This window comes from Scomber japonicus, chromosome 1 (assembly GCF_027409825.1).
Source record: "Scomber japonicus isolate fScoJap1 chromosome 1, fScoJap1.pri, whole genome shotgun sequence".
NCBI lineage: Eukaryota > Metazoa > Chordata > Actinopteri > Scombriformes > Scombridae > Scomber > Scomber japonicus.
In genome coordinates this window covers 23,798,100-23,825,421 of record NC_070578.1, presented here as the reverse complement: position 1 = coordinate 23,825,421, position 27,322 = coordinate 23,798,100, and the positions used below count along the sequence as shown (strand labels likewise).

Sequence of the window (27,322 nt, the reverse complement as noted above, 5' to 3'; positions counted from 1 at the left end):
AGGAATCCAGGCTGTATATTTAAGCCTCTTTCAGATCTCTGCCAGTTTCTGCTTGACCTTACATGCAGAATATTTTTGTCTCAACAGAACAAATTCTGTCTGGTAGTGCGCAGTAAAAAAAAGCATAACAATCTGCTTTCCAAAAGATATTCCCTCACATTCTGTTTTGATAAAGATGGTGGAAAGCACTGCCCAACACACTGACCAAAAGTATCCCATAGGTTTGGGACCCATGGTTGAGATCATGGTGATTGTGAAAGCCATAGCATACTAATTACATTATATTTAATTACATTAAACCATTCACTTTGTACATGTAGGAAAGTATCTGCATTTTTTAGTTTCTCCACTAATTTATTCAGGTTTTCAAGTTTATTTCTCACATCTCTGTAGATCTCATTAACTAAATAATTCACTTATTGTTATCAATTATTTGTAAACAAAGGGATAGAAACGTATGTCTGTACCTTGAATTCTTTGTTTTTTTGCCAAGCAGATAAGTATTTGAGGTTTACAATGATTGGATTTCTGCACAGCAGCTGCACTTTAATGGCTTATAGAGGAAATGTTTTATGTCCCACAGTCTTTGAAGAAAAATGTCTTAAACCACTGGAGAATGTTACAACAAAGAATCACAGATCAAATATTTATAATGTTGACAGATGCTTCCTGCTCACTGGGGTGAATGCACCCCGTAGTATTTTCCCTCCACAGAGGACACATAATCTATGCATGATGGTGGTGAAACTGGTGAAGTATTTTTGCATGTCTTTTTATGGTTGTTTGACAGGTTTATTGGCAAACCATTGTCTCCCTCCTGGTTAAAGCCACATATCCTGCACGGGAAGAGCACTTTTAGTCATGATGCATATGTAAGAGAACATGTCATTATGATGTGAAACATTGACTCCTGGTGTCCGATGCTCAGAAAAATACCTCCTGTGCCAACACCACTGTGACTTTGAACATTGCCTGCCGTCACTCAGCCCAAGTAAAATTTATGGGCAGCACTGGTAAATTGGGAAGGTCTGTTTGATGCAGTGTAAGCATTATTGTAATGTGTCATGGTCAGGAAGGCTCTCTGTCTTCAGAGCCTGACTGCAATGAAGGTGATGTAAGGCTGATAAACTTCATCTAATGCTTCCAGTATTTTTCATTCACACATGCAGGCAAGCTCAGCTCATGCCAGATACTGTTCAAAAACAGTTAAATGCAGTCCTTGTAGTCATAGTTTTCATGTTTTGGTCTCATGCTATTTCTCTGCAATTGGAAATGTTACTGTTTAACAAAGGTCTCTTTCCATCCTTCAACCTCTGGCTCTTAACTGTGTTTGTGCATTCTTTATCAATAGAAAATTAAGGGTTAGGGTTAATTTGAACAATCGAATCATCATTTTGATTAATTTCCTAAGGACAAAATGCCCAAATTCTCTGATTCCAGCTTATCAACTGTGATTATTTTCTGGTTTATTTAGTCTTCTATGATAGTAAACTAAGTATCTCTAGGGTATTGGCTGTTTGGTCAGGACAACATGAGACATTTGAGGATATTTTGGATTGGGAGAAACAACTTTTTTCCATCTTTCTGTGATGTTTTATAGACCAAACAACTAATCAAGACAATAATCAATGAACACAATCATTAGTTGAAGCCCTAACTTTGGATAATTCTGTCAATCTTTAGTTGAAGGGATAATACAAATAATGATATGATAATGATCACAGCACATTACTTTTTATTTTCCTGAATCCAATCTTCAGGAAATTCTGTGTTCAAGAACAGTATTGCAATGTTTATTTCTGTCTAATCTACTGATGTTGTTTAAGTCAGCTTTAAAGAAGACTTAGTGTAATTTTACAATGTATGGTATTATCAGTTTTTGGCATCATGAACTCACGTCACATGTAATTACAAAGTTGATTAGCTTCCTCCAGTTGAAAGTGGTGTCATCTCAATCCTCGGCCTTGAGCCTGTGGATATATTGTGCTGTCTGATTTTCTTCTTTTCCATCACAAATAATTCCTTGTCCTTTTATTTGGGTGGTGCTGCACTCAAGCATGCTCAACTGAAGGACTCAAAACTTAAATCTTGATATTGTACAAGCTATACTGCTCCTCAGGTATGCAGTCAGGGTTTCTCATACATACCTAAGCCTGTGATGAAACATTTCTGATGAAAGGATGCTAGGTTCCTTATTTAATCAGTCTTTTATTTCTCTCCCTCAAACAAATTCGCACTTCAACATATACTGCAGTAGCTTTACAGGAGAGACTCAAGCAGGTAATCTTAATATTCTTTAAAGCAGTGCTCTCAAAGTGGCTTCCTGGAACCCCCAGTGGCCCTTGAAGGGGCTTCAGGGGGACAGCAGCAAAAAGGGGAATACTTTATTTTCACTGTTATTTCATCCATATGTAACACAATGACATAATTTATATGTTTGGTCATATTTCAAACAGCTTTAAGTAATAAAACATATAAAAGCAAACAGTTGATCAGTCAGATGAGGGACCCTGGGACAAAATCTTATAAAATGTGTGCCAGTTAAGGGGACCTTGATATGAAAAAGTTTGAGAACCAGCTTTAAAGTAGCTTACTTACATTTCTTTGCTTTCAGGTGTGACTCCGTCTAAAATGAGTCTTAAAACTGTCCCAGATGTTTTCATAGGAGCATATTTTTGGTTGTACTACGTGCCAAAAAATCATTTCCCACTCCTATCAATCCAGTGCAGCTCTACTACACCCTAGGGGCTACTCCCTACTTTTTCTCCGCAGTGGACTTCATTTATTATTCCATTGTTTTGTTGGGGTCCGAGCTTTGCTTTTATAATCACCCACCAGACCGCTACTTCTGGGAAAAAGGATAGCCTCTTCTCGTTCAGCTCAAATTACAACAAAAAAACAGAGCGGTGGAGTGAGTCCATTGACGAGTTTGGTATTCTTCCCCTTTAAAAAACTATGCAGCCCTAGCGGTGGTATTATAGCTGAGCTCCCTGGAAAAGTCTGCGGAGAGGAAGAGGGGGGAGAGTCGGGAGCAGAGACGAGAGATCATGGCGGCACCTCTCGGACGGGACACCCTACCTGACCACTGGTCGTACGGAGTTTGTAGAGATGGACGGGTCTTTTTTATTAAGTGAGCCGGTTTTAACTATTCAACATCGGTTACTTTGTGAGTCATTAACGTAGTGTGAAGGGTTTTTGTTTAGTTTTTTTTTGTTTTTAAAAAATATCGTTCAGTAACAGGTGTCTTTCTTGCAGTGATAAAACTCAGAGCACTACTTGGCTCCATCCGCGCACTTGTGAACCTGTTAACTCGGGACACATGATACGTTCAGGTACGAAGGCAAACTATCACATTTGCAGGATATAAAGAGGGCATTTTTTTTGCTGCAGTGTGCTGTCCTTTGGCGGGTCGTTCAATATGTTTTTTTTTCTTTCTTTTTTTTTCCTTTTTGTCCCGTGTTATAGATTTGCCGAGAGGATGGGAAGAGGGCTTCACGGACGAGGGAGCCAGCTACTTCATTAAGTGAGTGGCTCATGTGCATTGTGTTGCATTGTTTGGACCGTGTATAATTTGATTAGCTGCTTAATTGTATTGCATTGAGGTGGTGTGTGTAAAAATGCTCCTTTCATATTCTTTCTGCCTCTATGTTCCGTACTGACATGCTGCTTACATGTTTGAGCTGCTATCACATGCTCAAAGTAGATTAAAAAAAGACAATATTTTGCCTAGAAAACACTATCTATGTACATGAGCTGAGAAATGATTAACAAACGAACCATTATGGATTAACACACGGGGGTCCCACTGGATATATGAAACCAATTTTCTGTTTGCATTGTGAATGGAAAGTGGCAGTGCCTAGCAGGACAGGAAGAAGGCTATTAAAATTCTCCTCACATCCTCCATGCAGGACCTCTACTCCCTCTATTAGATACTAGGTGTACAGCCTTGGTGTGTGTGTGTGTGTGTGTTAGGCAGAGAGAGAGAGAGAGAGAGATTGACTGTAAGGGGTGCAGGAGAGGGGTGTGACCATGTGGTGACAGAGATGTATGGCATGATTGCATTATTGAAGCCGGGAGGACAGATTTTCCAAAGTCACACACAGGCTGCAGTGTGTGAAGTTCTCCTGTCAGATTTTCACGTCCGTTGTTGATTTCAGTCGCAGGATTCTGTCAGATTTTCACATCCCTTCCTGATTTCAGTCATAGGATTCAGATTAGAAACCAGAGAAAGGTGCCACACCATCAAGTACCATACTGACACATCCATTATGTTTAGATGCTTAGTCGATGATTAAGTGTTATATATATTTGCACTTGCATCTAAAATGTGTTATGGATGGATAGATTTTGGTCTGTGGCTTTCAGTGTGTATCAGATGAGTCATGTGGGAGAAACCAGGACACAAGAGAAACCAGCAAATCATGCTAAATCAAATTTAAGTCAGGGTTACAATGAAAAACAGAAAGCTTACTATAAAATAAAGTGAAGACATAAATTCTTTATTGGAGCTGCATCATTGTGAATCACAGTGACTCCTCCCACTGTAGCTTGTTTAACATTTTGTTGTCCCACTACCCGTAGTCCCGCCATGCCCCTTTTAGTTTGCCCCATTTGTCCCAGACAGAAGGCCTGTATGCAAGGTTTTATATGCTCATAGCTGCAGAAGTTCTGAGATTGATGGTTATTAATAAGAGGCCTTTGCTTTCTCTGCAGACAACAACATTTACAACACACATTTTTTCATTTTGGCTCAGATCTGTATCACACAGTGTAATGACAAGAGATAACAAAAGAGTTACTTGTCAGATGACAAGTTATGTACACAGATTGCACTGAGCCAAAAAAACAGGGGCTTACATGCATTCAGTAGCCACTTTAAAGGAAAGTGTGGGATCCAACGATGTTGTGGGCTGGGACATAAACTAACAAATTTGTTGTTGCTGACACATTTATTGTATGTTGAATAAAGGTGGTCATTGTGTTTTTTTCACTCACTCACTCTTCTTTTTTGCTTTTGCTCTGGAATTAGGCAGAACAAAACAACATTGAAGTTGTGTGATATATGGTAGCCTTAATGTCAAGGCTGTAAAATTTGTTGTCGACTTGTTGCCCAGTTGGCACGGTGGAAGGATCCTGTTATGCTCCTGCTTTGCTATCACTTCTTTGTTTTCAACAGAAATTTCTTGGAGTCAAACATTGAACAGAAACATAGTCAGGCCGTTCTTATTTTGAGCACAGCTGACATTTTTCTGTGTGCTCTTGGTAGATGTAAGAAAATCAAATCATTGTGTGCACGCCAGTGTAGGTATTAATAGAGCTGAATGATTAGCATTGTGACAAATTTACTGTATAATGCCAAAATCAGTCACTACATGATGATGCTTGATGTAGTGTATATATTTGTTCTCAGAACATTATGACTTTTGGCCTTTTAAAAACAACATAACAATTTAAATCAATGTGAACATGAATTTGAGTTTTCATCATATGACTTTGACTATATATACAGTATTATTGAGATAATGCTCCGAAATAAACCAATAGCATTGATTGGATATGACAAATGGATCGGCCTTTGTTTAATTTGTGAAATGGTCCCATATTGCTGTTTCGCGTTCACATGGATAATTAGTTTGAGAAACAGCTGATTGGTGTACAGCTGGTGATGAGCATGACCTTTTCATTGCAACCCATTGTATTACTCTCTGGTGATGGAGTACTGTCATTTCCACATTGTGGAGGAGTTTATCTCTGGTGGTTTATTTGATTTATTGTAGATGATGATGATGCCAGGATGCCTGATTTGTCCCATGTGTCTACAGGCTAATTATAGGGAGTGTCAGTTGTTGAAGCTTACCTTTCTTTGAACTCCAGCACTCAGCTAATTGAGCTGTAAGTGTGGATACCTGTTATATTTATGACATCTTTGTTCTTACAAACCCAAGTTGATTTGACAGATTCATGACTAAAAACAGCCTACTATCCAGGAATATCTTTATAGCTTTGGTGCAAGATATGCTTTGGTTATTCATGTTTGCTGGCAATGCTCAAACACTTAAGAGAGTGAAGATGTCTCCAGCTCAGTGGAATTATTAGTTAAAATCACATTAAAAAACTTGGACAGGTATTGGACAACTTGGGCTCGGGCCCTATTTCACACTGTTAAAATCATCACAAGTATTAGTTTATAGCTTATAAAAGGTACAACTCATACTACAGAGACAAGTACTATAAGCATTGAATTTAGGTGAGTTTATGTTTCTTTTTTGTTTAAGGAAATTTCACCTCATACATACACATAATTTCCACTTCAACATTAGACTTTCTGGGAAACCTTGCTTGGAATTTATTTATTTTTTTGGCACAAATCAAATAGGTATTTTGATATAAAAAAACTGATGTCCATTCCAATCCGTCTTTCACCCCTCAGCTGTTTGAACAAACAAACTGAAGCGTGGCTGAAATCCACACAGTGCTGCTGTGACAACGGTTGGTAGACTTGGTTGTGCGTTGTTTGTGAATTTAGTTGAGGTGGAGTACAAAGAAAAGATTGTTCAGACACTGCTGCTGTGGCACAACTCACATTTATTTACACCTCGCTGCAGGCCAGCCTGTGGCCTGCAGATCTGATCTACATTTAAGTGGGCATAGCGCTCTATGTTGGATGTATGAACACGTTGAGAGTTAAGATATATTTCAGTGCCTCATCTCAGAGTAAGATGGATTTAGTTTAGTTCAACTTAGTTATAGTACTTTTGATACACTGACTAATCAATATATTGAATTGAGTAGTTTGGAGGAGGAGATTGTCAAAACTAATGGTCGAGGTCTGCCGTCATCTATGGCAATGGATTGAGATAGACTATCAGTGTCTGTCATATTTCTGGCAAATCTCCAAGGACGTGACCCAGTTTGAAATCCAGCCTCCAAAATGACTCAGTTCAATTCCTGAAGATGATACTTTCCGTTACAGATGGCACAAGTCTGTGTGTTGACATTTATCAAGTGGGTGAATTTCACTGCAAATAAGCAAGTTGAAAGCAAAAACCAGGCAAAATGTGTGTGATAGTGATAACTTATTATAGGTACAATGCAGAGGTATAACTAAGTTACAGGGGAACTGTGTGAAATCACATAATTTAAACAAGATCAAACCTCAACCAGACCTCTCCTAGCCCACTCCTCATCTCTGCTTGAGACTACAAGGCTACATAAGACACACACCCAAAACTCTTTGCTGCATTGATTTTGACCCTTTTTTCTTAAATGTTCTCCTGTGAGTCCAACAGTGTTAAAAGAGTGAAATAGTAGTAAGCCATGAAATTCATTCAATAATAGGTTGTGACTGGAAGAACAGTAAAGGAGTTAGTAACATTATAAACATCTGACTTAAAATACAGTAAAAAGCAATGGACAAGACGGTAAACTAAAGACTTCGGAGTAATAATGATTATTGTGCTATTTTATTAGTTAATCTAATTTATAGAGGCTCATAAGATGTATTAATTCCCAAGTAAAAGCTGGGAAAACTTCAGTTCAGTCAGGTGTACTCTCCGCCACATCATTGGCACTCATTGAGCTTTGGAAATGTGCAATTCTATAGCTCCCTGAGGGAAAAAATGACCCCACTGAGGCACAATGGTGTCCTGTTGAGGACACAGTTCACATTGTTGAATGGGCTTACAATGCTGTGAGACAAGAGGAAGTGTTTGATATCCATACTAAAAGCTCACATAGATCACACACCAAAAACTAGAATACTCTCTCTACTTCTATCTAAATCTCATCAATCAACGTTTTATTATTCTCTCAGATTTTTGACTGTGTTTATCTTCCCCATATTCTGCTGCTTGTTATGCTTTTACATTGTGTTGGCATTTTTAACTAGCTGACTATTTTTATCAGGTTAATTAGCCATAAGACATTTAGGGAGTTTTGAAGGAGGGTGTTTTAATAGGGAATAAAAAAGCAGTTTAGTATCCCTACAGGCCCTTATCTCAATGCTGTCTTAATTAAGCTTTCTTTTTCTGCAAACAGAGCAAATCTATATGTTAGTAACTGCTGAGTTCAAAATAGCACAGCCAAAAAGGATAGTGTCACAAATGAGCCCCAAGATCCTTCAAATGACCTTTCCCCTTCCAGATTAAAGGTTCTTTTAACATGAAACAGATTCATGTGCACATTGTTGACTCTTTATTCTGTCAAATAAATGCACGTCAGAGTTCCTCAAACATTATATCATAGACTAAAAGTATTTAACTTGATCTTGATTTGTTTTTTGTTAAACTGTAGAATTGTACTAAACATTGACTTTTAAACTTTTAAACTTTAGACAAAACGCATTCCTTTTAAAGTGTGTCCCTACTGGCTCCCCTTTGGGCTCAGGCAGCAAGACAAGTCTGTGATTTTTTTTGAAAAGAAGCAATAAACAGACACTCACTACATACAAGGATAAGTTATTTACTGCTTAAAGGTGACCTATTATGCTTTTCCTTCTTTTCAGTTATGTCATGCTGCAGTGTCGGATATTCATATCAAATGTGGCTAAAGTGTAAAGCAATGAGGTCAATTAATGTAGAAGTAATCCCTGTGAGCAAAAAGCACCAACGTCAGGCTGCTAGGCTGCTCTGAATCCTTGGTTTACAAAGTTGTTTTCTACTTTAAACCCGGGCCGTCAACTTTTGACAGATTTTTTTATACTTATACTTTATGTTCATCTTGGAGTTCACTGTTCCACTCTGCTAACATTATGGCGTTTTTGTTTTGGGGGTAGTCACGCTGATTCGAATCAAGCTTCCACACTGTGAGTGGTATCCCAGATAGCAAAATTCTTTTGGCCCATATCTGGCCCACACCTGACATGTTCATCCGGCCCACATACAGCATGGAATGATGGCACTTGGGCGGTCCGCTCATGTTTGCCAAAAGTGGGCCATAACCAAGCCATCACAATGCCAGATGTCAACCAAAAACACACCAAATAAACCAGTTCGGCCAAGACTGGCCCAAATATGTTTCAACAAAGGTGGGCCAAGTATGTTTCCTTATATGTGGGCCTCTTTAGGCTCACATCCGGATTAGTCATTGCCATACTTGCCATATTTCGGCCAAAGATGGGCCATATTCGTTTTGTGATATTTGGCCCAAATGTATGGGCCAGTTTAGGTTCACGTCTGTTTTGTCCGGGCCAGAAGAATGCCTACAGTGCCAGATCATTGCCTCAAGTGGCCCACATTCGCATGCTATCTGGGATTCCATTACATAGCAGGGCAAGGTAAAATAAGTTGTTGCTGGTTGTCCGCAGCTCCTCATCCAACATCATCATCACTGTGTTTGTTGCTGCTTATACTAATCCTCCCTGCATTATGCTAACTGATAGGCTGAACAAAAAGCTCCAAATATCTCCATATGTTGTGTTGACCAGTTTTTAGCACTGCTAATTCGGTGAGGAGCATGTTTAATTTCCTGTAAATTCTTTACAATAAGAGTCTCCAGTTATTTAGTCATTTAAAAGCTTTTGATTTACAGCAGTAAAGCAGGAAATGTTAGGTTTTCATTGGTGGTAACTAATCATGACTTTGATACGGCTACCCCTCACAGGCTTCTGGAAAGCTTGCTGGAGTTAAGTATAAAGGGCCAGTATAAGATAGGTCTTTTGAACTGTGAATCATCTCACATCATAGTATAGTTACATACTCACACACTTTCATACTCTTGGAAGTGGTCAAAAAATATTTGCACCAACAGTTAGCATTTAGAAGACTGATTGTTTGTCTTTTTGAACTTTTTATCATCAGTGACAGTGTTGTCATTAAGGTTGACTTTGCAACAGTATGTCAAGCCTGAGAGAAAACTTGTGTCCATCACTTGAGCCGCTCACTCAGTGTTGAAGCAGTGATTAGCTTGACTTTGTGGTGGGTGTTAGGTTATTGTGTTAACATGGTAATGTGGTAACTGCGGCAACAGCTGCAGCTCTACTGACTACTATTAGATTTGCTAGGTAACCTTATATTTGTACAAAGAACCACGGGTGTGAAGGGACATTATTTGGAAATCTTTGTTAAGTGCCATGGGAAGTAATGAAGAAAGATTGAAAATGCATTACTGAATATCAATCAGATCAGAATCAGCTCTCCTGCCCCATGCATCAGACAAGAGAAGCATCAGTGCAAATGCTTGTTTAAATAAACCTGAAGATGACAAAAGCAGCGAGGCATCTTTTTATCTCCACTGATCAATTGAGAAACTAATGCCTATCAATCTTTATGCTACCAGTAATAGTGCCCATGTAGAAACCGTGTGGATGTTACAAGAGGGTATGGATTAAATATTGTATACAGTATCATCAAATGGGAATCTCCTCACACACATGAGCAAATTACATATTTATATATAGTGCAGGTGTGAGTTCAGGCACAGGATAATATAATATAATAAACTTTTTTATTCAATTCAATGTTTCTTACATTTTCTCTGTAAATTTGTCTGGTATGAGAAACTGCTTTAGCAGACTGTGTTGCATTTGCCACATCATTTCCTTGTTCCTTGTCCACAGTTGTGCTTGTTAAGTACTTCTATAAGGCACCACAAAGTACTGCAGGCAACATATTTCACAAAGCTGTATCATCTGACTGTGCTAGCATCACTTGAAGTGTAGTCTATGCACCTGATTGTAGGGTAACTTCCACTTACTCTACAGTGCCACGCAGCCAAGATGACCACTGCTATTTTCTAAATCATTACCAGAGTAAATAAGTATCTTAAACCTGTACTTTGTAACAGGCATTTCCTAAATCGATACATCTTGTTATTACAGAAAATAGTGGTTGTAAAACTTGAATAATGTATCTTTTATATACTTTGTAGAGCTGCTGATTTTCTTTTTTTTTGTCTGACAGTTTTCAGTTTACAGCACAACAAGCAAGTTAACATTCAAAATTGCAACCAAACTGCATTATGATTTGATGTTTTGAGCATTTTCATATGAGAGCAAAGACAAAAAGTTGAAAGGGCTACACCATCTACCAACATGTACAATTCATGCACTTCAGAACAATGCTGAGGAATCTTATTTATTTACGCACATTTGTCATATATCATATTATTTTGTCACACATGAATGTAAGTCATTTACATGTATAAAATGTGAGTGTTGCACCAGTGGCCCTGTATTTTGAATTATGTAAATTCCAGGATACTCCGCCATATATTAGTATTTTTGTTATATTATTTCATATTACTATATTGTGTAGATATGGTATTTTATCATTTGGCGCAAATAGATACAGTAGCACTTCTGCAGACTCTTCTTGTCTGTTTCATCTTGTGTGTAAACACAGTTCAGTCTCTCTCTTTCTGTACCATCCGTCAAGCTGTTTGTTGAGACAGTGACCTTCAGCTGAAAATAGATACTTTAAAATGGTTGTGTGTCATTCTTGTCAAAATCCTGATGGATCATATTACTCACGCTTTATCTCTGCAAGACATTTGGTTTGGGAACATTATTAGTATGAAAAACACTGCATTCCTTTCTATGTTGCAAGAAATAAATATGAAATACATGTTTGTTGGAGAATGTATGTATTAATGTAATGTTAAGATTTTAATTATTCTGTGATTGACGCATCATTAGCAAATTATCAGATATGCTCCTTGGTTGTTCCTGTTACAGCATCAAAATCTCACACTTTGATGAAGGGAAACAGAATGAATATATTGCAATAAGGAAGTTTAACTTCCTTAGTGTAATGCAGCTCCCAGCTTGTTACTCTTCTCTTCCAACCATTTTACCATGCATGCTGTGCAGGGAATGAAAATACTGAATGAACAGGCGAAATGCATTTCAAGGTCAAGACAATTGCAATATGTTGTTTATAGCGTGTTTTTGTCCAGATGAATGTGATGGTGGGAGTGAAGCGTGGGAATAAGGTGATAGCTGTCAAATGCACACACACATGCACACATTCAAAAATTACACAGAACACTTCATTGCTCTATAACATACACACAAACTGGCCTTGAAGCAGGAATCATTAATCCTGTGAAGATGGTAATGATGCTCTTGCTAACACCATCTTTAACAACAAGCCCAGGGATGCTGAAATTGATATCAGGATTCATGGCAGAGAAATTGCAAAATGGGCTGTTGGTGATGTAGTCAGTCCTCTCTCACAGTTTGAGGGTGATTTATGTTGACCATTTGTCATCATCAGTAGGTCCTTGTATCATGTTTAAATTGTGTCCAGCTATTATGTTGGTGCATCTGTCTTCTTAACTTGTCTTGTGAGGCGGCCTGACTCTTCACTTGAGGCCAGATCGTTTTATAAACAGAGCTGTCGTTGTCAATATCATGTCCACAGTGACTGATTACGAGGCTCGTGACAGCTAAACAACATATACTGTACAGTTATGTCGGAGGCCTACAAATAGAGTTGGAGGTTAAAGCATCGGACTGAATAAAGTGGATGAAAACAAAGGATAGATTGAGACAGCTGGTACAGTGGGTATCTGTGCTGCAGAATAGAAAGGAAGCTTTCCATCAGGCCTTGTTTTGACTTACAATATATAACCAAAGGGCCTGCAAAGAATGAATACATTAAGAGCTGTTGGATGACATACATTATCTAGACTGAGTCATTCCCTGTCCAGGCAGCTGGAGCAGGTTGACCAGTCAGAGCAAGAACAGGAGTTAGAGCAGAAACAGGGCAGGGGAGATGCCAGAGCCGGGATGGGAACCTGCTGTTGCAGCTGCCTGCCCCTTGGCCAGGGGACTGACTCGACTGATCATGAAACAGAACTGGTTACTGAGCTGGAGCCCTCCAGTTTGGAGAGCGAGGATAGGCAGAGTGAGATAAGGTAACACTTCCTAGCATGTCCTGGATTAAGTATTAACACTGTGCAATTCTGGTTGTGTATTTGTGTTATAGAAATGTCACTTTTTTTCTGAATATCTGTCATATGCTATGCTAATGCACAGCAAATGAAAATGAAACTGGCACGCAAGAAACAGCTGAGAACACTCAAAATTTCCTATTAAGCAAAAGTACAGCCTTTGTTTTCTTTTTTGTCCATTGTCATTTATCTCTCTTGTCATGCTGTTAAAGAAAGATGTTCTACACCTGAGTAGTTTCAGCTGGCTCCCTGGAGGAAAGAAAGAGTTTGTACACCCTCCCTCTGATTGACTTCAGATGACACTTCTTTCTGCCGCATTCTGCCAGAGCCGGAGTGTGACTTAAGCCACTGCAGAGAGAAGCAGGTCCCACACGGTTCTCCTCTCACCACATCGGTGAGGAGAGAATTGATTAGTTAGCAGCCACAGAGGTGCAAGATGGATGTTGGATAAAATGAGAAAGTATTTTTGCTGAGATTGTCTGAGAATCAAGCTTTTTTGTAAAGTGTTCATTGTTATTTTGTCCAGCAGATTCCAGTGTTCACCTTCAAAGTGATGAGCAACATGTAGGCAATTTAAATGTACTAAGCTTATATCACCAGTGTAAAATCCACAGGATAGTTTAACAATGATGATAATACTAACAGTAGTGATAATAAACCTATCTCTATAGCAAGATTCATGCAAAGATGCAACCCAAAGTGCTTTTTAAAATGAGATCAGATGATAATAAACCAAACCAATAGGTAAAAAAATTAGAAATAAATTAGAGAAAAACATACAAACATAAACAATTTAATCACAATACAATAAAACTTTAACAACAATATGAGTAACGTTAAGCCACATTAAAAAGATAGGTCTTTAGTTTACTTTTAAAAGTTCCCAGGGAATTTGCTGTTCTGAGATCTGAGGGCAAGATGTTCCACAGTTAAGAGCCATAAACACAGAAAGCCGAAAGCCGCCTTGCCAGATTTCGTGCGGGTCACAAAAAAAGGGCAGTGGAAGATCTGAGAGTTCTTGTTAGGACATAAAATGAAAAGCAGTCACTGATTAATGAAGGTGCTAGATTATAGAGGGCTTTGTAGATAAGTCAAATGACTTTAAAACCAATTCCACAAGGTAAAGGTGGACAATGAGAGCAGAGAGAGTAATGTAATCTCTTTTTTTTTTTTTTTTTTGCATAGGTCAAAATCTTGGCTGCAGTGTGTTGCCTATGATTTTCTTAAATACTTTTTTGGGAGACCAGTGAAAGATCTGCAATACTCTAAGCAGCTTGTAATAAAAGTGTATCAGCATTTCAACATCATTCTCAGTTTAAAAATAGTCTAATTTAGTTCCTCAGATGAAGAAATTATGTTTTTGTGACCTTTTTAAAATGGCAAATAAAATTAAGGTCAGAGTCTAAAATCACTCACAGATCTCTACCATGTGCTTTAATTTGCTTGGACTGGCTGGCAAACACTTACTGTTCTCTCTGTCTTCCTGCATTTGACTCTATGAGTGGAACATCTGTTTTCTGCTCATTTCTGTATAAAAAAAGATCCAAATGGTGATATCATGAGACGGGTAAACCAAGGTTAATGGTCTTGATTTTTGGGAGCACATCAAGTTTTAATTTAGATAAAAAAGGGCTTAGGTATAGTGTAGGTATGTGCATCTGGTAAAAGTTAGAGCATGGAATATATTTTTACTGTAAAACTGCTACTGAGCACTTGCTGAAACTATTGCATACATTCTACATGCTACACATATAGAGTAGAGCTGAAATGCAAACCTTTTCTGTTTGACAAAAAATTTAACTAAAAGTCCACATATTCCTTTTTTCTGGAGCTCTCAATGGCATCTCATGGTCTCCAAAAGCTCTGGAAAAGGGTAGTAAATGGGCTATGTTTTTAAAAAAAAATCAAACTAGTTTCCAAGATCAAGAACAAAACTTTAAGCTCAATCTATGGGTTTTTCGAAGAAAGATATCGATATCGAAAGATATGCTTAATGTAAAAAATAACAAAAAACAAGGTTTAAGGCATTAAATCATAAAACACTCCAAGAAAACTTATTTAATACAAGATGACCTTGAACCTGACATATTTTTTGTATGTCCTATTGTCTGGTGAGAGCAAGAAATGGTGTCATGTTTGAAAATGAACAATAATAATAATAATAATAATAATAATAATAATAATAAATATTTTTCAACATTACACCTTCACGATCTATAGGAATTTATAGGCAGTAATCTGGTTTTGCAGTGTTTTTCTCTAAATATTCTTCAGTGATATTGTCTGAAGTCTGAATAATCTTAACATTTCAATAAGCTTCTATTCAGCAGCATAGAAGCTATGAAAAACAGTTTCCCACTGTGGATTACTTGATTAGATATTGCTATTCCCATTAATGGAATATCGAGTGTGAAAAAGATAAATGAAAGGACCCGCCTTGCCAATGCTAGCCAGAGCAGATCTGGTGATTTGGTCAATTTCACTCACTGCAGCATTTATTGAACACATTGACCATGCGGCTGTGTGAGTTCCCGCAAACCAATCCAATTTAATTTGCTTAGTGCACCAGAGATGCAAGACTTATTCCTCATTCACAATCCAATGAATCCTCTCTTTATTCTAAATATTTGTGATTTGACCATTGTGAGAAAATATTGAATTTCTTTTGTGCAGAAAATATGCGGATTTTTTAGAACTGATCATCTAGATTACTGTTAAATTCAGTAAATCATTGAGACTGATTGTGGAGCATGTGCATGTACAGTACAGTTTTGCAGTGAAGTGCTGTTCTGTAATTAGCCACTAGATATTGCTACTGAGTCTTTCTTTGCCTCTTTGACAGTTTGATGCCATTTCATGTTTCTTTCTGTTTTTCTTATTTATTGTCAATACAGATAATGCATAATGCAAAATGCAAAATGTAACCTTATAACTGAATTGAACTCAGGCTTGAGTTATATAATTTTGAATGTTTTATCTCCCCCATTATATATATCAGCTTAATAATCATTCCATTGCCTGTATTTGACAGAAAAATCCGGAGTTCGGTATTGAATTGGTAACTGACAATATCTTCTTAATGTGCTATTTTAGTCCATCAACATTGCAGCTGTGGTATATTGTTTGTTGATTTGCTGGCTTTCTGGTTTGCTAACACAACAGATTGGGAGGTATCATAGAAATTATTAATTTTATTGTGACAGTGTTGTTGTAGCCAGTAGTTTCATTCTGTTTTCCAACAGTCGGGATGATAAAAATGGCAGGTCCATTTGATGTATCGACCTCCCTCATCCAGCCCTCTGCTCTTATCTATATGTCTGTCTGCGGATTATTGACCCGGCACTGCAGCACCCTGAGCCAGCCACTCAGCTGTAGTCTGTCCTCCATCCTCCTCCTCTGTCTCCCTGGCTGACTGGGATGCGATCTGATAAAGAGGGTTCAGGGTGGGATGGAAGGCTCTGGTTGCAGTCAGAGACCAAGGTCAGCACATTGTGTTAACTTGACAACATGCTGAAGTGATAACTGCTCATCTGTGGTAACCAAATGATTAGAGGCTCCAGCCAGCAAGTCAGACCCGTCCCCTCTCCTCCCCCTCCATTTTTTACATGTGGACTGTACAATAGGAGTGTTATCATTTTATTCTTCCTGTACTGTACGTGCTGGCAGTGTAGAGTAGAGAGAGGCGGCTGAAACAGCAGTTATACTCCTATCTGACACAGCTGTTTGTGCCCTCTCTTGCACACCCACCTGCATAACACTGTGCACTGTGTTAAAACAAGAGAACAACAAAGGACACAACTTATTGTCCATCTTCAAGCTTAGGACAGAAATGGACGTTTGAAGCTTTTGAACTGGATTTACTTTCAACTTCTGATCATTTACTGGTGAGTAGCAATTTAGCAACTCATATGACTAAGAGGACTCTAATACGTAGGAGGAATGTGTCTTTACAAGAAGTTAGCCTTTTAGTTTAGTCTTTTAAAATAATTAAAAAATATATTTCTATTTGTTTAATATTGTTTCATTTATTATGTGTTCATGGCATTTAGCCATGCACATTGTCAATATAGTCATGTTAGTTTTTGATAACTTATAAATACTAGTTATAATCATTATTTTTATAATAACAGTGTATCAAATGTTAATGTTTATTGTGAAAAGTGTCACTCTGAACCTATAAAAATGATCACTGACTGCAGTGATGCAGCTTATAGTTTAACTCTCTGGCCAAAAGTTCACTGTTTTGGTTTAATAATAATAAATGCTTTATTTTTGGATAAGAACAGTGCACATTAATGAACATCGAAAACATCTCTGTAAACATGCCGGATTATAGCAAAGCTGCTAATTTGCATCCGTAGTCCCTAAGAAGTAATAATTACTTATTATTTTACCACTCTCATTTCATTGTGATTTAACAAGCTCCAAAAACCCAACTGTACACTACATGCACAGCACTGAACAGCAAACAGGCACAGTGAGTGTTGGGGACAGTGTTGCTGGTAAACATAGTGGAGCAGTTAACAGCTTATGGCCAGATAGCCAGGAGCTGATAGAGACCAAAACAAGAGCTAAAAGGACAGTGAATATTGGACTTACATTCACAAGCAAGCCAGAAACTGTAAATGAATGATAACGTTGCTCCGTAACTGTTTGACGTATAAGAAAGCAAGCGTTTGCTAACAAGTTTGTCAGTATGCAGTTTACAACTTATTCCTTGAAAAGGCCAAAAAGAATCATCTTTTGCAACTCTATAAATAATGTAAATATGAATGACGATATACAATATGAGCTGATACTTCCATCATAGAAACGTGATAAAAAGAAGATTTCTGCATATCAGTCAAATCCCATTGAGATTATTTGTTCATCCCAGATGTGGCTGTACAGTACTGTGTGTTATGATTCATACTATAGGTGGTGTGTGTTTAAGTGATGCCATTTTCATGTGTGGATCATACTTTTAGTATTGCACAACAGTCTCTTTAAGGTCAATTTACAAAACTATTTAAACATGATATATTGTGTACTCTGGAACTGTTTTGCTTTCTAGCAGTTAAGTATTTCCCAGTATATGGTTGTTTTAAACTTGAATGGCATACATGTTGCAATTTTTCCTTGGTCTAACGCACAATTCAGATGACCATTGGTGCAGGTCAGAGCCAGTGATCTGTCACACTATATTGTATCATCTCCTCCTGCTGAAGCGGTCTTTTCTTGCAGTGTTAGTGCGTTCTTTGACTCGTGGGGTACGCTAACGAGATGTGAAGGAGAGTGTAGATGGATGAGAAAGAGCAGCAGAGGATGAAACTCAGGGGATGAGGGCAACAGCAGCTGGATGCATTACCTGCGTTTTGGTGCATGTGTGTATGTGTGTGGGTACTGTCAGCTTAATGTGTGAGATGACTTTCTGAGTCCTTAGCTGATGCAAAAAGCATTTTTCAGATAGCAGGCATTTGTAACATGGCATAGTCATCCGTCTCTTCAGCTGTTGGGTCAGAGCCCAGTGTTGACTTACATTTCTCTTTCCATGAGGTATAGTATGTCTTCCTAACTGGGACTCAATGTTAATTTGTTGATGTTTAGCAGTCACAATGTTTACCCTCTTAGTTTTGCATGTTAGTATGCCAGCATTTGCTATTTAGCTCTAAAAACAGTGTATAGCTGACCCTGATGTAAAAGTCATAGATATAGCCCCAATTTTGCAGGTTAAGAAAATGTAACTGCTGATGGCATGAGATGAAAAGTTCAGACTTAAGTTAAGATTGTTGAGATGTCAACAATCGCTAAAAGCCAGAAGGACAAGAAAAAGTCAGGGGATCCCCATAGTCATTAGGACAGGAGGATAGGATATTAGGAGAATCATGAATGTCTGTTCAAAATGTTCTACCAATCCATCAATAATTAAATCAATCATTAAAAGTTTAATTATTGAACTAGGTGTCACTTAGTGACAGTCAGCGGATCCTTGCAGTCATTAGGACAGGAGGATAGGATTTGAGGAAAACCAGGAATGTCTAAAGTGTTCTTCCAATCTTCTATCAATACCTAAATGAGTCAATAAAAGTTTAATTGTCAAACTAGGTGTCAGTAAGTGACAGTCACGGCATAACCAAAATCAGTTGGTTTCTTCTTCTGGAGACCATAGATTTAGGGAAGGAAACTTGAAATACATCTAATAGTTGTTGAGATATTTCAGATTGGCTGACTGATATTGCCATGAAGCTCCATGCCACTGGGGTGGCTAAAGAAAAAAAAGACAAATTTAGTAACTATTAATAAAGTTTTCAAATTTGACAGTTTATATACTGTAATGATGCTTGTGGGTGTATACGTTTTTATCATGTTCAGCTGGTGCAAAATGGTAGCATAGGAAATACTTTCTCTCACCTTCCCACCATCACTTCTGCCATCACATCTTTGTTCTTTACTCACTGCAGTAATTACCCTTTCTTCGTCATTCGTTGTTTCTGCTGTGCATTGCCTGCATGACTGCAGAGAGAATGGAGCATAGAGGGTGTCCAGCTCGGGCAAGTGCTCTGACAGCCCAGCTCTGCTGAGGAACGCATACATTACAGGAGAGGAGAGGAGAGGTGAGGATAGAAAGGCAGGGAGAGAATGCGAGAGAAGGTAATATGATTATATGGGCTATGGCTAATGCTTTGTAACTGTAGTTTTACTTGGTGTTTTGGGGCCTCTTACATGACGTATCGGTGAGGTTGGCTGGCCTTAACAATATCTATAACAAGCCAACGCTCTCGGAGACAGGGGACAGTTCACTGACTGCATGTATTTTTAGCCCCACCTCAGCAGCGTAACACAGGAGAAGTGGGAAGGAGAATGTTTTGAATGAATCAACGCCACCGTGCTCAGCAGAGGACGTCAGCAACAGCAGTACTACCAGCTGAGAGGAGTACACACACACACAGTCACCACTGAGAAGAGCACAGCAGAGCACAGCAAATCACAGACCTGCGGCTAACATGTTGGGCCAACCAGGACAGTCCTTTAACTTCCCTTACAAGAGACAGCCAGTTTATCGTGCGACTCACAGGTGTGTATCGCAGTCCCTCTACCAACACATGTGTGGATTGTATTGCTAGCTGAAGCATTTTGCTACAACGTGCCAGCAGCTGGAGGAGATAAAGTGCTTTATTGCATGCTGTTATGTGTTTGTACAAAGTATATGGGAAAAAGGGAGAATTTACATGCATGCTGAGAAGTGTCTATCATCTATGTTTGTGGCAGGGAAGGCATCTGGCTGTTTTAAAAGGCAATATAGCCATTTTAATTGCCTTTGCGAAGTGCTTTTATCAGTGTATACTAATTAAGCATCCTTTACGGGAGAAGAACAGAAAGACAGAGGGACAAAGCAAGAGATGCTCACCGCAGTGCCTCATAATCACAGGTCACTGACCGCTGTGTTGATGTCAGCAGAACTGTGAGCTCTCAGGCTAATTATGATGCTCATCTATAAACATGGTTAATATGGGGACGTCTCTATAGGTTAGACTACAGTGGAGGTTTGATGCAGTCCTCCTCCCCTCTCCCCTCTCTGTTTCACTGAGCAAGGGCTATACTTGTCAGAGGAATGTACTTGTTTACATGGGTTCACTCCTCAGTCCTAAGCACAGTTGCTACTAGGGCTCAACCAACTGTCATATGCACAGATGCACAGAGATATACTGTCTACAGATGTACACATAAAGTGTCACATTTAATGCATATTGCACTTTTCCATGCATTGGTAGGCTCTTTTAGTTCTCTTTTTGTTGAAATTGTATGTTCATGTAGTACAGGCTCACTAGCCATAGTGCTATGTTAGCATGGTGCAGAAAGGTGAATTTAGGGATTGACCAGCTCAATTGAATTGTACATTTTGCAGCTGCATGTTATACAATGCACTGTTCCATCTGTTCCAGCCACATAAACAACCAAATTACTGTTTTTAAGCAGTTCTTTAGTTAATTCTGCCAGTTTTATTTGGGTTAGAACATAGAAACCAGGACATGCAGAAAAGCCAGCCATTAATCTATTCATGGATATATGCACGAGATATCAAGCTTATTATCATTCTGTCAGAGCCTTTATGTCAGCCGCAGCGATAAGGTTACTTAGCCTATTTATCATTCCTGCATGTGCTTCCTCATCGGTCAGCCCTCCTGCTGTGCTCTCAGCCACAAAGGCAGTAAAGACCAGACCACAAAGTTTCACCTATAAGCAGCAGATAACAGAGGTTGACAGTTCGATCTCGCTTTTAATCAACATTATTTTCACTGCAGAATATACAGCAGCATTTATAACCTAGCTCATTTCAAATAAACATCAATTTGCCTCATGTAGGTGTGTCCACTCATGTGTGGTGGTCTGTTTATAATGGATTATGTAAGCTCGGCTTTTGCTTGGTCTGTTTCTACTCAGGGTGTTGAGTAACATCTAATCTGATGTTTAGTTCAGTACTCGATCCAGTCATGTTTAGTCCCACCTAGTCACACCCAGCCCAGCTCAGCCAAGCTCATCATTTCCATGTTATTCCAACCATGGGGGTGAAATGTGGCCCATAGCCAAGGTACTTCACTTGTATGCTTGGCAGATAGAGCTCATATCTTCGTTAACTGCAACTTGTGTGGCTGGAGATTTCGGACTGAAAAATGACATACCGAAAATTGTCTCAGGGGACATTTTACACGTGGATAGAAGGGAGGTAGTATCAGAGGAAGGAGGTGACCTCTCCTTAACCACAAATGCTGCACATTCCCAGAGAGAGTTAATACTTCTAAGAATAGACATAATGATGATACCAAACAGAAGGGTGAGGTATTTGAAAAGGGAGTACATTCTCTGTGTATTAAAACTGTGACCTTTTAAATTCCCCTGCTTGTGATTTAGATCAGCCTCTGTGAGTGGGATGGAAATTCCAGTGAAGGGACTGTTCTGGTAAATTCTGCTGCTGACCAGATTGCGTTTTAGAGCTGCTCACCAGATGTGGCCTACCTTCCTCCACTGATGCCTGACTTAATAAGCCTCCAAAGTCTCCACGAGCTCTCCCTACCCTCAGGATATAGAGGTCTAAAAATAGCCTCTAAATTCAGTTACCCTCTGCCAGCCAAGTGGAACCTCACCTCATGTATTTAATCCATCTGTTTAATTTCCTTGATAAAATGATAATGTGATAGCTCCAGCAACACAGGGACAGATGTGAGGAGCAGATTTTGGTGACATGGTTGGTTATGTTAAAATAACCCTTCATCATTTAATGTCCAGTGACACAATATGTCAGTATTGCAGAATGACATACTTGTAATATACATTATTATACAATTCAGAGGGAACAGATTGTGAGAGAAACTTGCAGTGCTTTGATAAGTTTGTGTGCTGTTGCATCTTTGCACAGAGCAGATATGAAGCCATCCTCACTGCCATTGTACTGCAGTATATAACAAGACAATGACATTCTCAACTAATCAGTTTACATCAGAATAGATGTGCAGTGTTTCCCACACATTCAGGCCGCCACGAAAGAATTACGTCCGCCACGAATAGATTTTTCGGCTTTTGGCTCGCTCGACCTCGCTCATAAAAGCATAATAATGGGACTCTGTCTGTGAATGTAGCTTGTCGTAACAATTCCGGGGCAGTAGGTGGCGGCAATAAAACCAAAGAAGACGCACTTAATTCACCTGGTCGGCCAGAAGAAGAAGAAGAAGAAGATAGACATATGTCTTTGCTAGAGGCTATCTGCTGGTGTGTGGTGTGTATGAAACAGGAGGAGTTCACGGGCGTAAACAAAACAGTCACGTGTCCCACAGATGCACGTGTAGGTCAGGAAGTGACGTGAAAGGGACCGTATATGGTTTGTTCCGTGTCTGTTTCCTTACGTGTTGGACTAAATACATGGACATATTGAGGAAAATATTTCGGTTTTATGGAAACGGATTACATATTTCACCAGAATGGATACTTGGCGAGCTGTACAGAAAGTCCTGAGTCATAAGATGATCGTTGTGGATAAAGAGAAGACTTTGAAGGTATGTAGGCATTATAGCTTTTCTTACTTAGCTGAGTGGCTAGCCGAGCTAACCGCTAATACTATTACAGCTGTGAGCAACCATATAATTCATGAGTGGTCTTGAATGAATCGGGAGAATCTAAGCGTTCTAACAATGTATGGCATGAATATATATGTTTAAGGGTTGATGTTTAAAACATTCAGAAGAACGTGTCGCTACCTCCCAACTTCCGGTCCGTCCCGTTAGCGGAACAGCGTGTTTTAAGTGTGCAGTTCCGATCCTTCATGTTGGCTGAAACAGACAAGTCACCCTCAAATATGCTGAAAACCATGTTGAAGTTTGGCCTGCAGTTAGTCTTCCCTAATGTTTATGTGGCTTTGAGGATGTTCCTTACGTTGCCGGTGACAAACTGTGGGGGGAGGGGGCGATCATTTTCTCATTTGGGGAGAATCAAAAATGAGCTGAGGACCACACCACCACAAATAGATGCCTGTCCTGTGGGAAACACTGATGTGTATTCTTTGGTCACTGGGGCCACTATGTGTGGTGCCCAATAGTTGTTCATTGTCACTGAGCATTGCAGTCATGACTTCTTATCCAGTGGGAGTGTGACCAGTGGTGGCTTGCGCTCTGCAGTGTGTGTTTGCTCAGATTGAGAACTGCAGGAGAGAGGTCCCTCCAAGCCTGAAGTCAGTCTGGACACAGTCAGCTCCCAGTAGAGAGAGCAGATATCCCACGCACAGAAAGAGCTGACTCAGTCTGCATGACCTGCTATGAAGGCACTGTGAGAATAGAAATCAGAATAGTTTTTGTTTCCTCTTCTGATGACATATTCTAAATGTACTGTACACATTCACACAAACACTGTAAAGACAGCCATGCTGCAGTAGAGTGTGCTGCACCATACTGTACAAGCTTGGAGACCCACAGGGCCAAGATTCTCTGCAGCAAAATATACCAGACTAATCACATTTCTCTCATACAGTAGCTTCTGTGCTTTTACTAAAATGGGATGACTTTGTCATTTATGATTTGCAACAGTAACAATTCCAAAAGAGTAATGTAATCAGGATTCTGAACAACAGATTGTCTCCTAGTATCCTTACTTACTTAACTGTGCATTCTTCAGCAGTAAATTGGATATTTTGATACATTCCTGTCATCTTGCTGATTAAAGTTCCCCAGTGTTTTTTATATGTGCCGGTTTGCTTAGTTGTGTGTGTGTGTGAGGCAGAGAGGGGGGTATTTAGAGGTGGGATGGAATAATAATGCCTGTGACATGATTGTGTAAGGGATTTAGACATGTTTCACAGCAATGGGGGTGAGCTGAATCCGATTGTTAGAGGATCCAATGACTGTTTATCTGCCTCTCAGCTTTTGGATAAAAACACTGGCAAGTGACATGGCTTTCATGAAAGGATTACCCTGGTACAAATAATGTAATCTTTAAGAATGCAATGAATATCAACTATGTCTGACCTGTTTCTTTCCTGTATTAAAAGTATATGGTGGAGGGGCATGAGGACACTGTGTACTAACATACCTCCAGGCCTTGGATTAACATCTCCTATTTGTCCTCAAGATGAGAATTGTGAGAACAGCTGTGTTTGAGATTATTAAAATCAATTACCTTTATGTCCAGCTCATGTAATGACGTGCCAAAATGGCTAACATTAGTCGAGTCATAGCAGCAGAACAACAGGACAAGCTGCTCTGCCTGGCTCATTAGATAACATACATGCATCTTTTACATCACCTTGTGCCATTACACTCACTGATGTGGCATCACCAAATATACCTATATACCTACATACCCATACCTGCCCATGGCTTAGGATTTATTGTATATCAAAGACCCTTGGTTTGTCATAATGTCACAGTTTTGAGTTGGGTTTTATTTTTGATGTTTGATTTATTTCTGATGTTGTGGGATTATGGGGATCAGAGATCAGACAGATTATCTGACCATGAACATATGCAATTTGTGTCTGTGTGTGTTCACTGGAGTGTGCGTGTGTAGAGTGATGGATCGTGTCACTTTGGTAGAATCAGTTGTGCAGCAGATCATTCATTTTGTGGAACCTTTTGAGCTTAAAGACTCAGAAAAATGCTCTGAGAACCTGCAGGTAGGCCATGTTGTTTTGTTGTATCTGTCTATATCTGTTATATCTCCAAGCTTGATAGTATAAAATTCAGAAGGTGCACATGGCTCACTTACTGTAGGATGGATGCTAATTGCTCAGTTTAGTGAATGGTAAGCCATTATCCTGCATGTTACCTTCACCTTAGATGAAGTCAGGGCTGTGTCTTGGTTTACTCTCTTGTTAAAGGGCCTTCTGAGTAGTGATTAGAAGTATTGTTGTCTTTAAACAGAAATGAAAAGCTGATGTTTATTTACTATAGCCTGAACAATATAGGATTTTTGATGTCAGTACCGATATTGATATGTAATAGTTTATAAAATCTGATTGGCCAATATTTCTTTTCTTTTCTTTTCTTTTCTTTTCTTTTCTTTGTGAGCAATAAAAAGTTCTGTGTGGGAAAAAACAGTTGAAAAATAAGCTTTGGTCTCCAGTAGACAAACAATAGAATACTAATCTTTAGCATTTCTATGCTTCACTATCTTGTAATTTATTGGCTGACATATTGTATACACCAGTACTGATATTCAGGATGAGCTGCCTAACAATATATTTTCCTAAAGCCCTAAACAGCAGCATATGTTTTCATGTCAGATGTGTCTACTCTACACATATACCTTGTAGGAAGATTACAAAGGAGCTGTACAGCGATGCACCATCTCCATTGTTTCTCACAGCCCTCTCCTCTCCTCTCCTCTCCTCTCCTCTCCTCTCCTCTCCTCTCCTCTCCTCTCCTCTCCTCATAGTTTAGAATTTTCTTTGGCACTCATCAGAGAAATGGCTGAGAAACACATTTTATCTGATAGGATGAGTGGGAAACTCAGCTCTGTGGATGCCTGTGTGTGCATGTATGCGTGTGAATACTGAATAATTCCGCACTACTACATAAATGGTCAGTGACTGTCCAGTGAATACCCAGAGTAGATGCAGCTATGACAGATTGATTTGTGTGCTACTGAAACACAAATCAATCTAATGCTGTGCTGATGATAAAATCTAATCTGACAATCTCTTAGTAAAATGTGAAAATATTACAGTAGCATACTTCTAATTCACAATCACTTTTACCAATTAGGTATAAAATATTGACAACTAAAATGTTGTTTCTGCATTTCAGAGGCATTTATTGCAATTCATGATGAATATTAGAGCTAGATTTCTAATTTGTGCTCTTCATTGTCCTCATTGGTGATATTTTGCATCATACATTTATTATTTCTCCTCCCACCAGAGCCATAGAGATATGATAATAAAACAGAGAAATATTCCCAGTGAAAAGTTCCCAAAGGTGATCTCTAGTCAGAACAGAAGTACAGGTTTCAACCAGAAATGTCACCTCATCACATGATAACTTGATATGTTGGATTTAGTTTTTATTTTATTTTAGTTTTTGTCTCTAGAACTTAGGTAACCCTTTTTCATTCCATTTAAAAAGTGATTGTTTCATTAAATTTTCCTTTGTACTGTAATGATGTAATTTGATACCATTCATTTTTCATATTACGTTCAAAGCCAAAATGAGTTAGTTTCTTGCTCAAGGATACCTCAGCAGGGTGTGGGTGCTTGTCATCTCTTTTTATCTTTCTGCTTTGGCCGGACTGTGTCCTGGCTCCAGGGTGACTCACTGCCTTTGTGCATTGCCTTGATTTGGTTTCTAAGTTTCCCAAATGGGAGCTTGTGGAGTAGTACAGTGAGGTCGAGGAGAAGGACTAGGTGCCCCAGACTGGCTGTATCTTGTCTCATTCTTTCTTTGTTATTGTTCAAAACCTCAAGCTCTTTAATATTCTTATTTTTATTCTGCTGACTGCGCAGTGATCGTTTTGCTAGTTAAGCCTCCTACACATGGGTGGAGCTCCCTGAGGGGATTCAAGGGTGAGCCGGTCAAATTCAAATGAATTACTACTTAAGTATCTTTCTTGGGGATGTAATGAAAGTTTTATCAGTCACCACAATTTCACACCACAATAAGGTCTCTTTATTGGTCCATTCCATTAAAACTGTTGGTCTGCTTTTAGATATTGGTGATGGTTTTGCCTATAGAGGAGGATGAGGAGCACTTAAAGAACTTAATTGCTAGTGCTGTTATTAAGGCCTCTTGGTGTTTTTGTTTTTTGGAGCTTCAGATCCCTAGAGCTTTCTACGACACGTCCCCATCACTCTTTTACTGGCCCGGGGCTCACTCTGTCCATGTCCTAGTCTATCTCCTGCCAGATATAGTCAGCTTTTACATTCCCTCGCACTTCACATCCCCTTCTGTCCTACATTGCACAGCTAAGT

At 39.0% G+C, this 27,322-nt stretch overlaps 1 protein-coding gene across 1 annotated transcript in view; it reads left to right on the top strand.

The window, feature by feature from the left end:
• Positions 1 to 3,047: 3,047 nt before the first annotated feature.
• The window catches only part of plekha7b (pleckstrin homology domain containing, family A member 7b), a 75,373-nt gene continuing 51,098 nt past the window's right edge, over positions 3,048 to 27,322 (top strand). The window contains exons 1-3 of the mRNA XM_053324547.1: positions 3,048 to 3,130; positions 3,256 to 3,332; positions 3,466 to 3,523. Coding sequence (XP_053180522.1) covers positions 3,048 to 3,130; positions 3,256 to 3,332; positions 3,466 to 3,523 — 218 coding nt within the window. The remainder of the gene's footprint in view (positions 3,131 to 3,255; positions 3,333 to 3,465; positions 3,524 to 27,322) is intronic.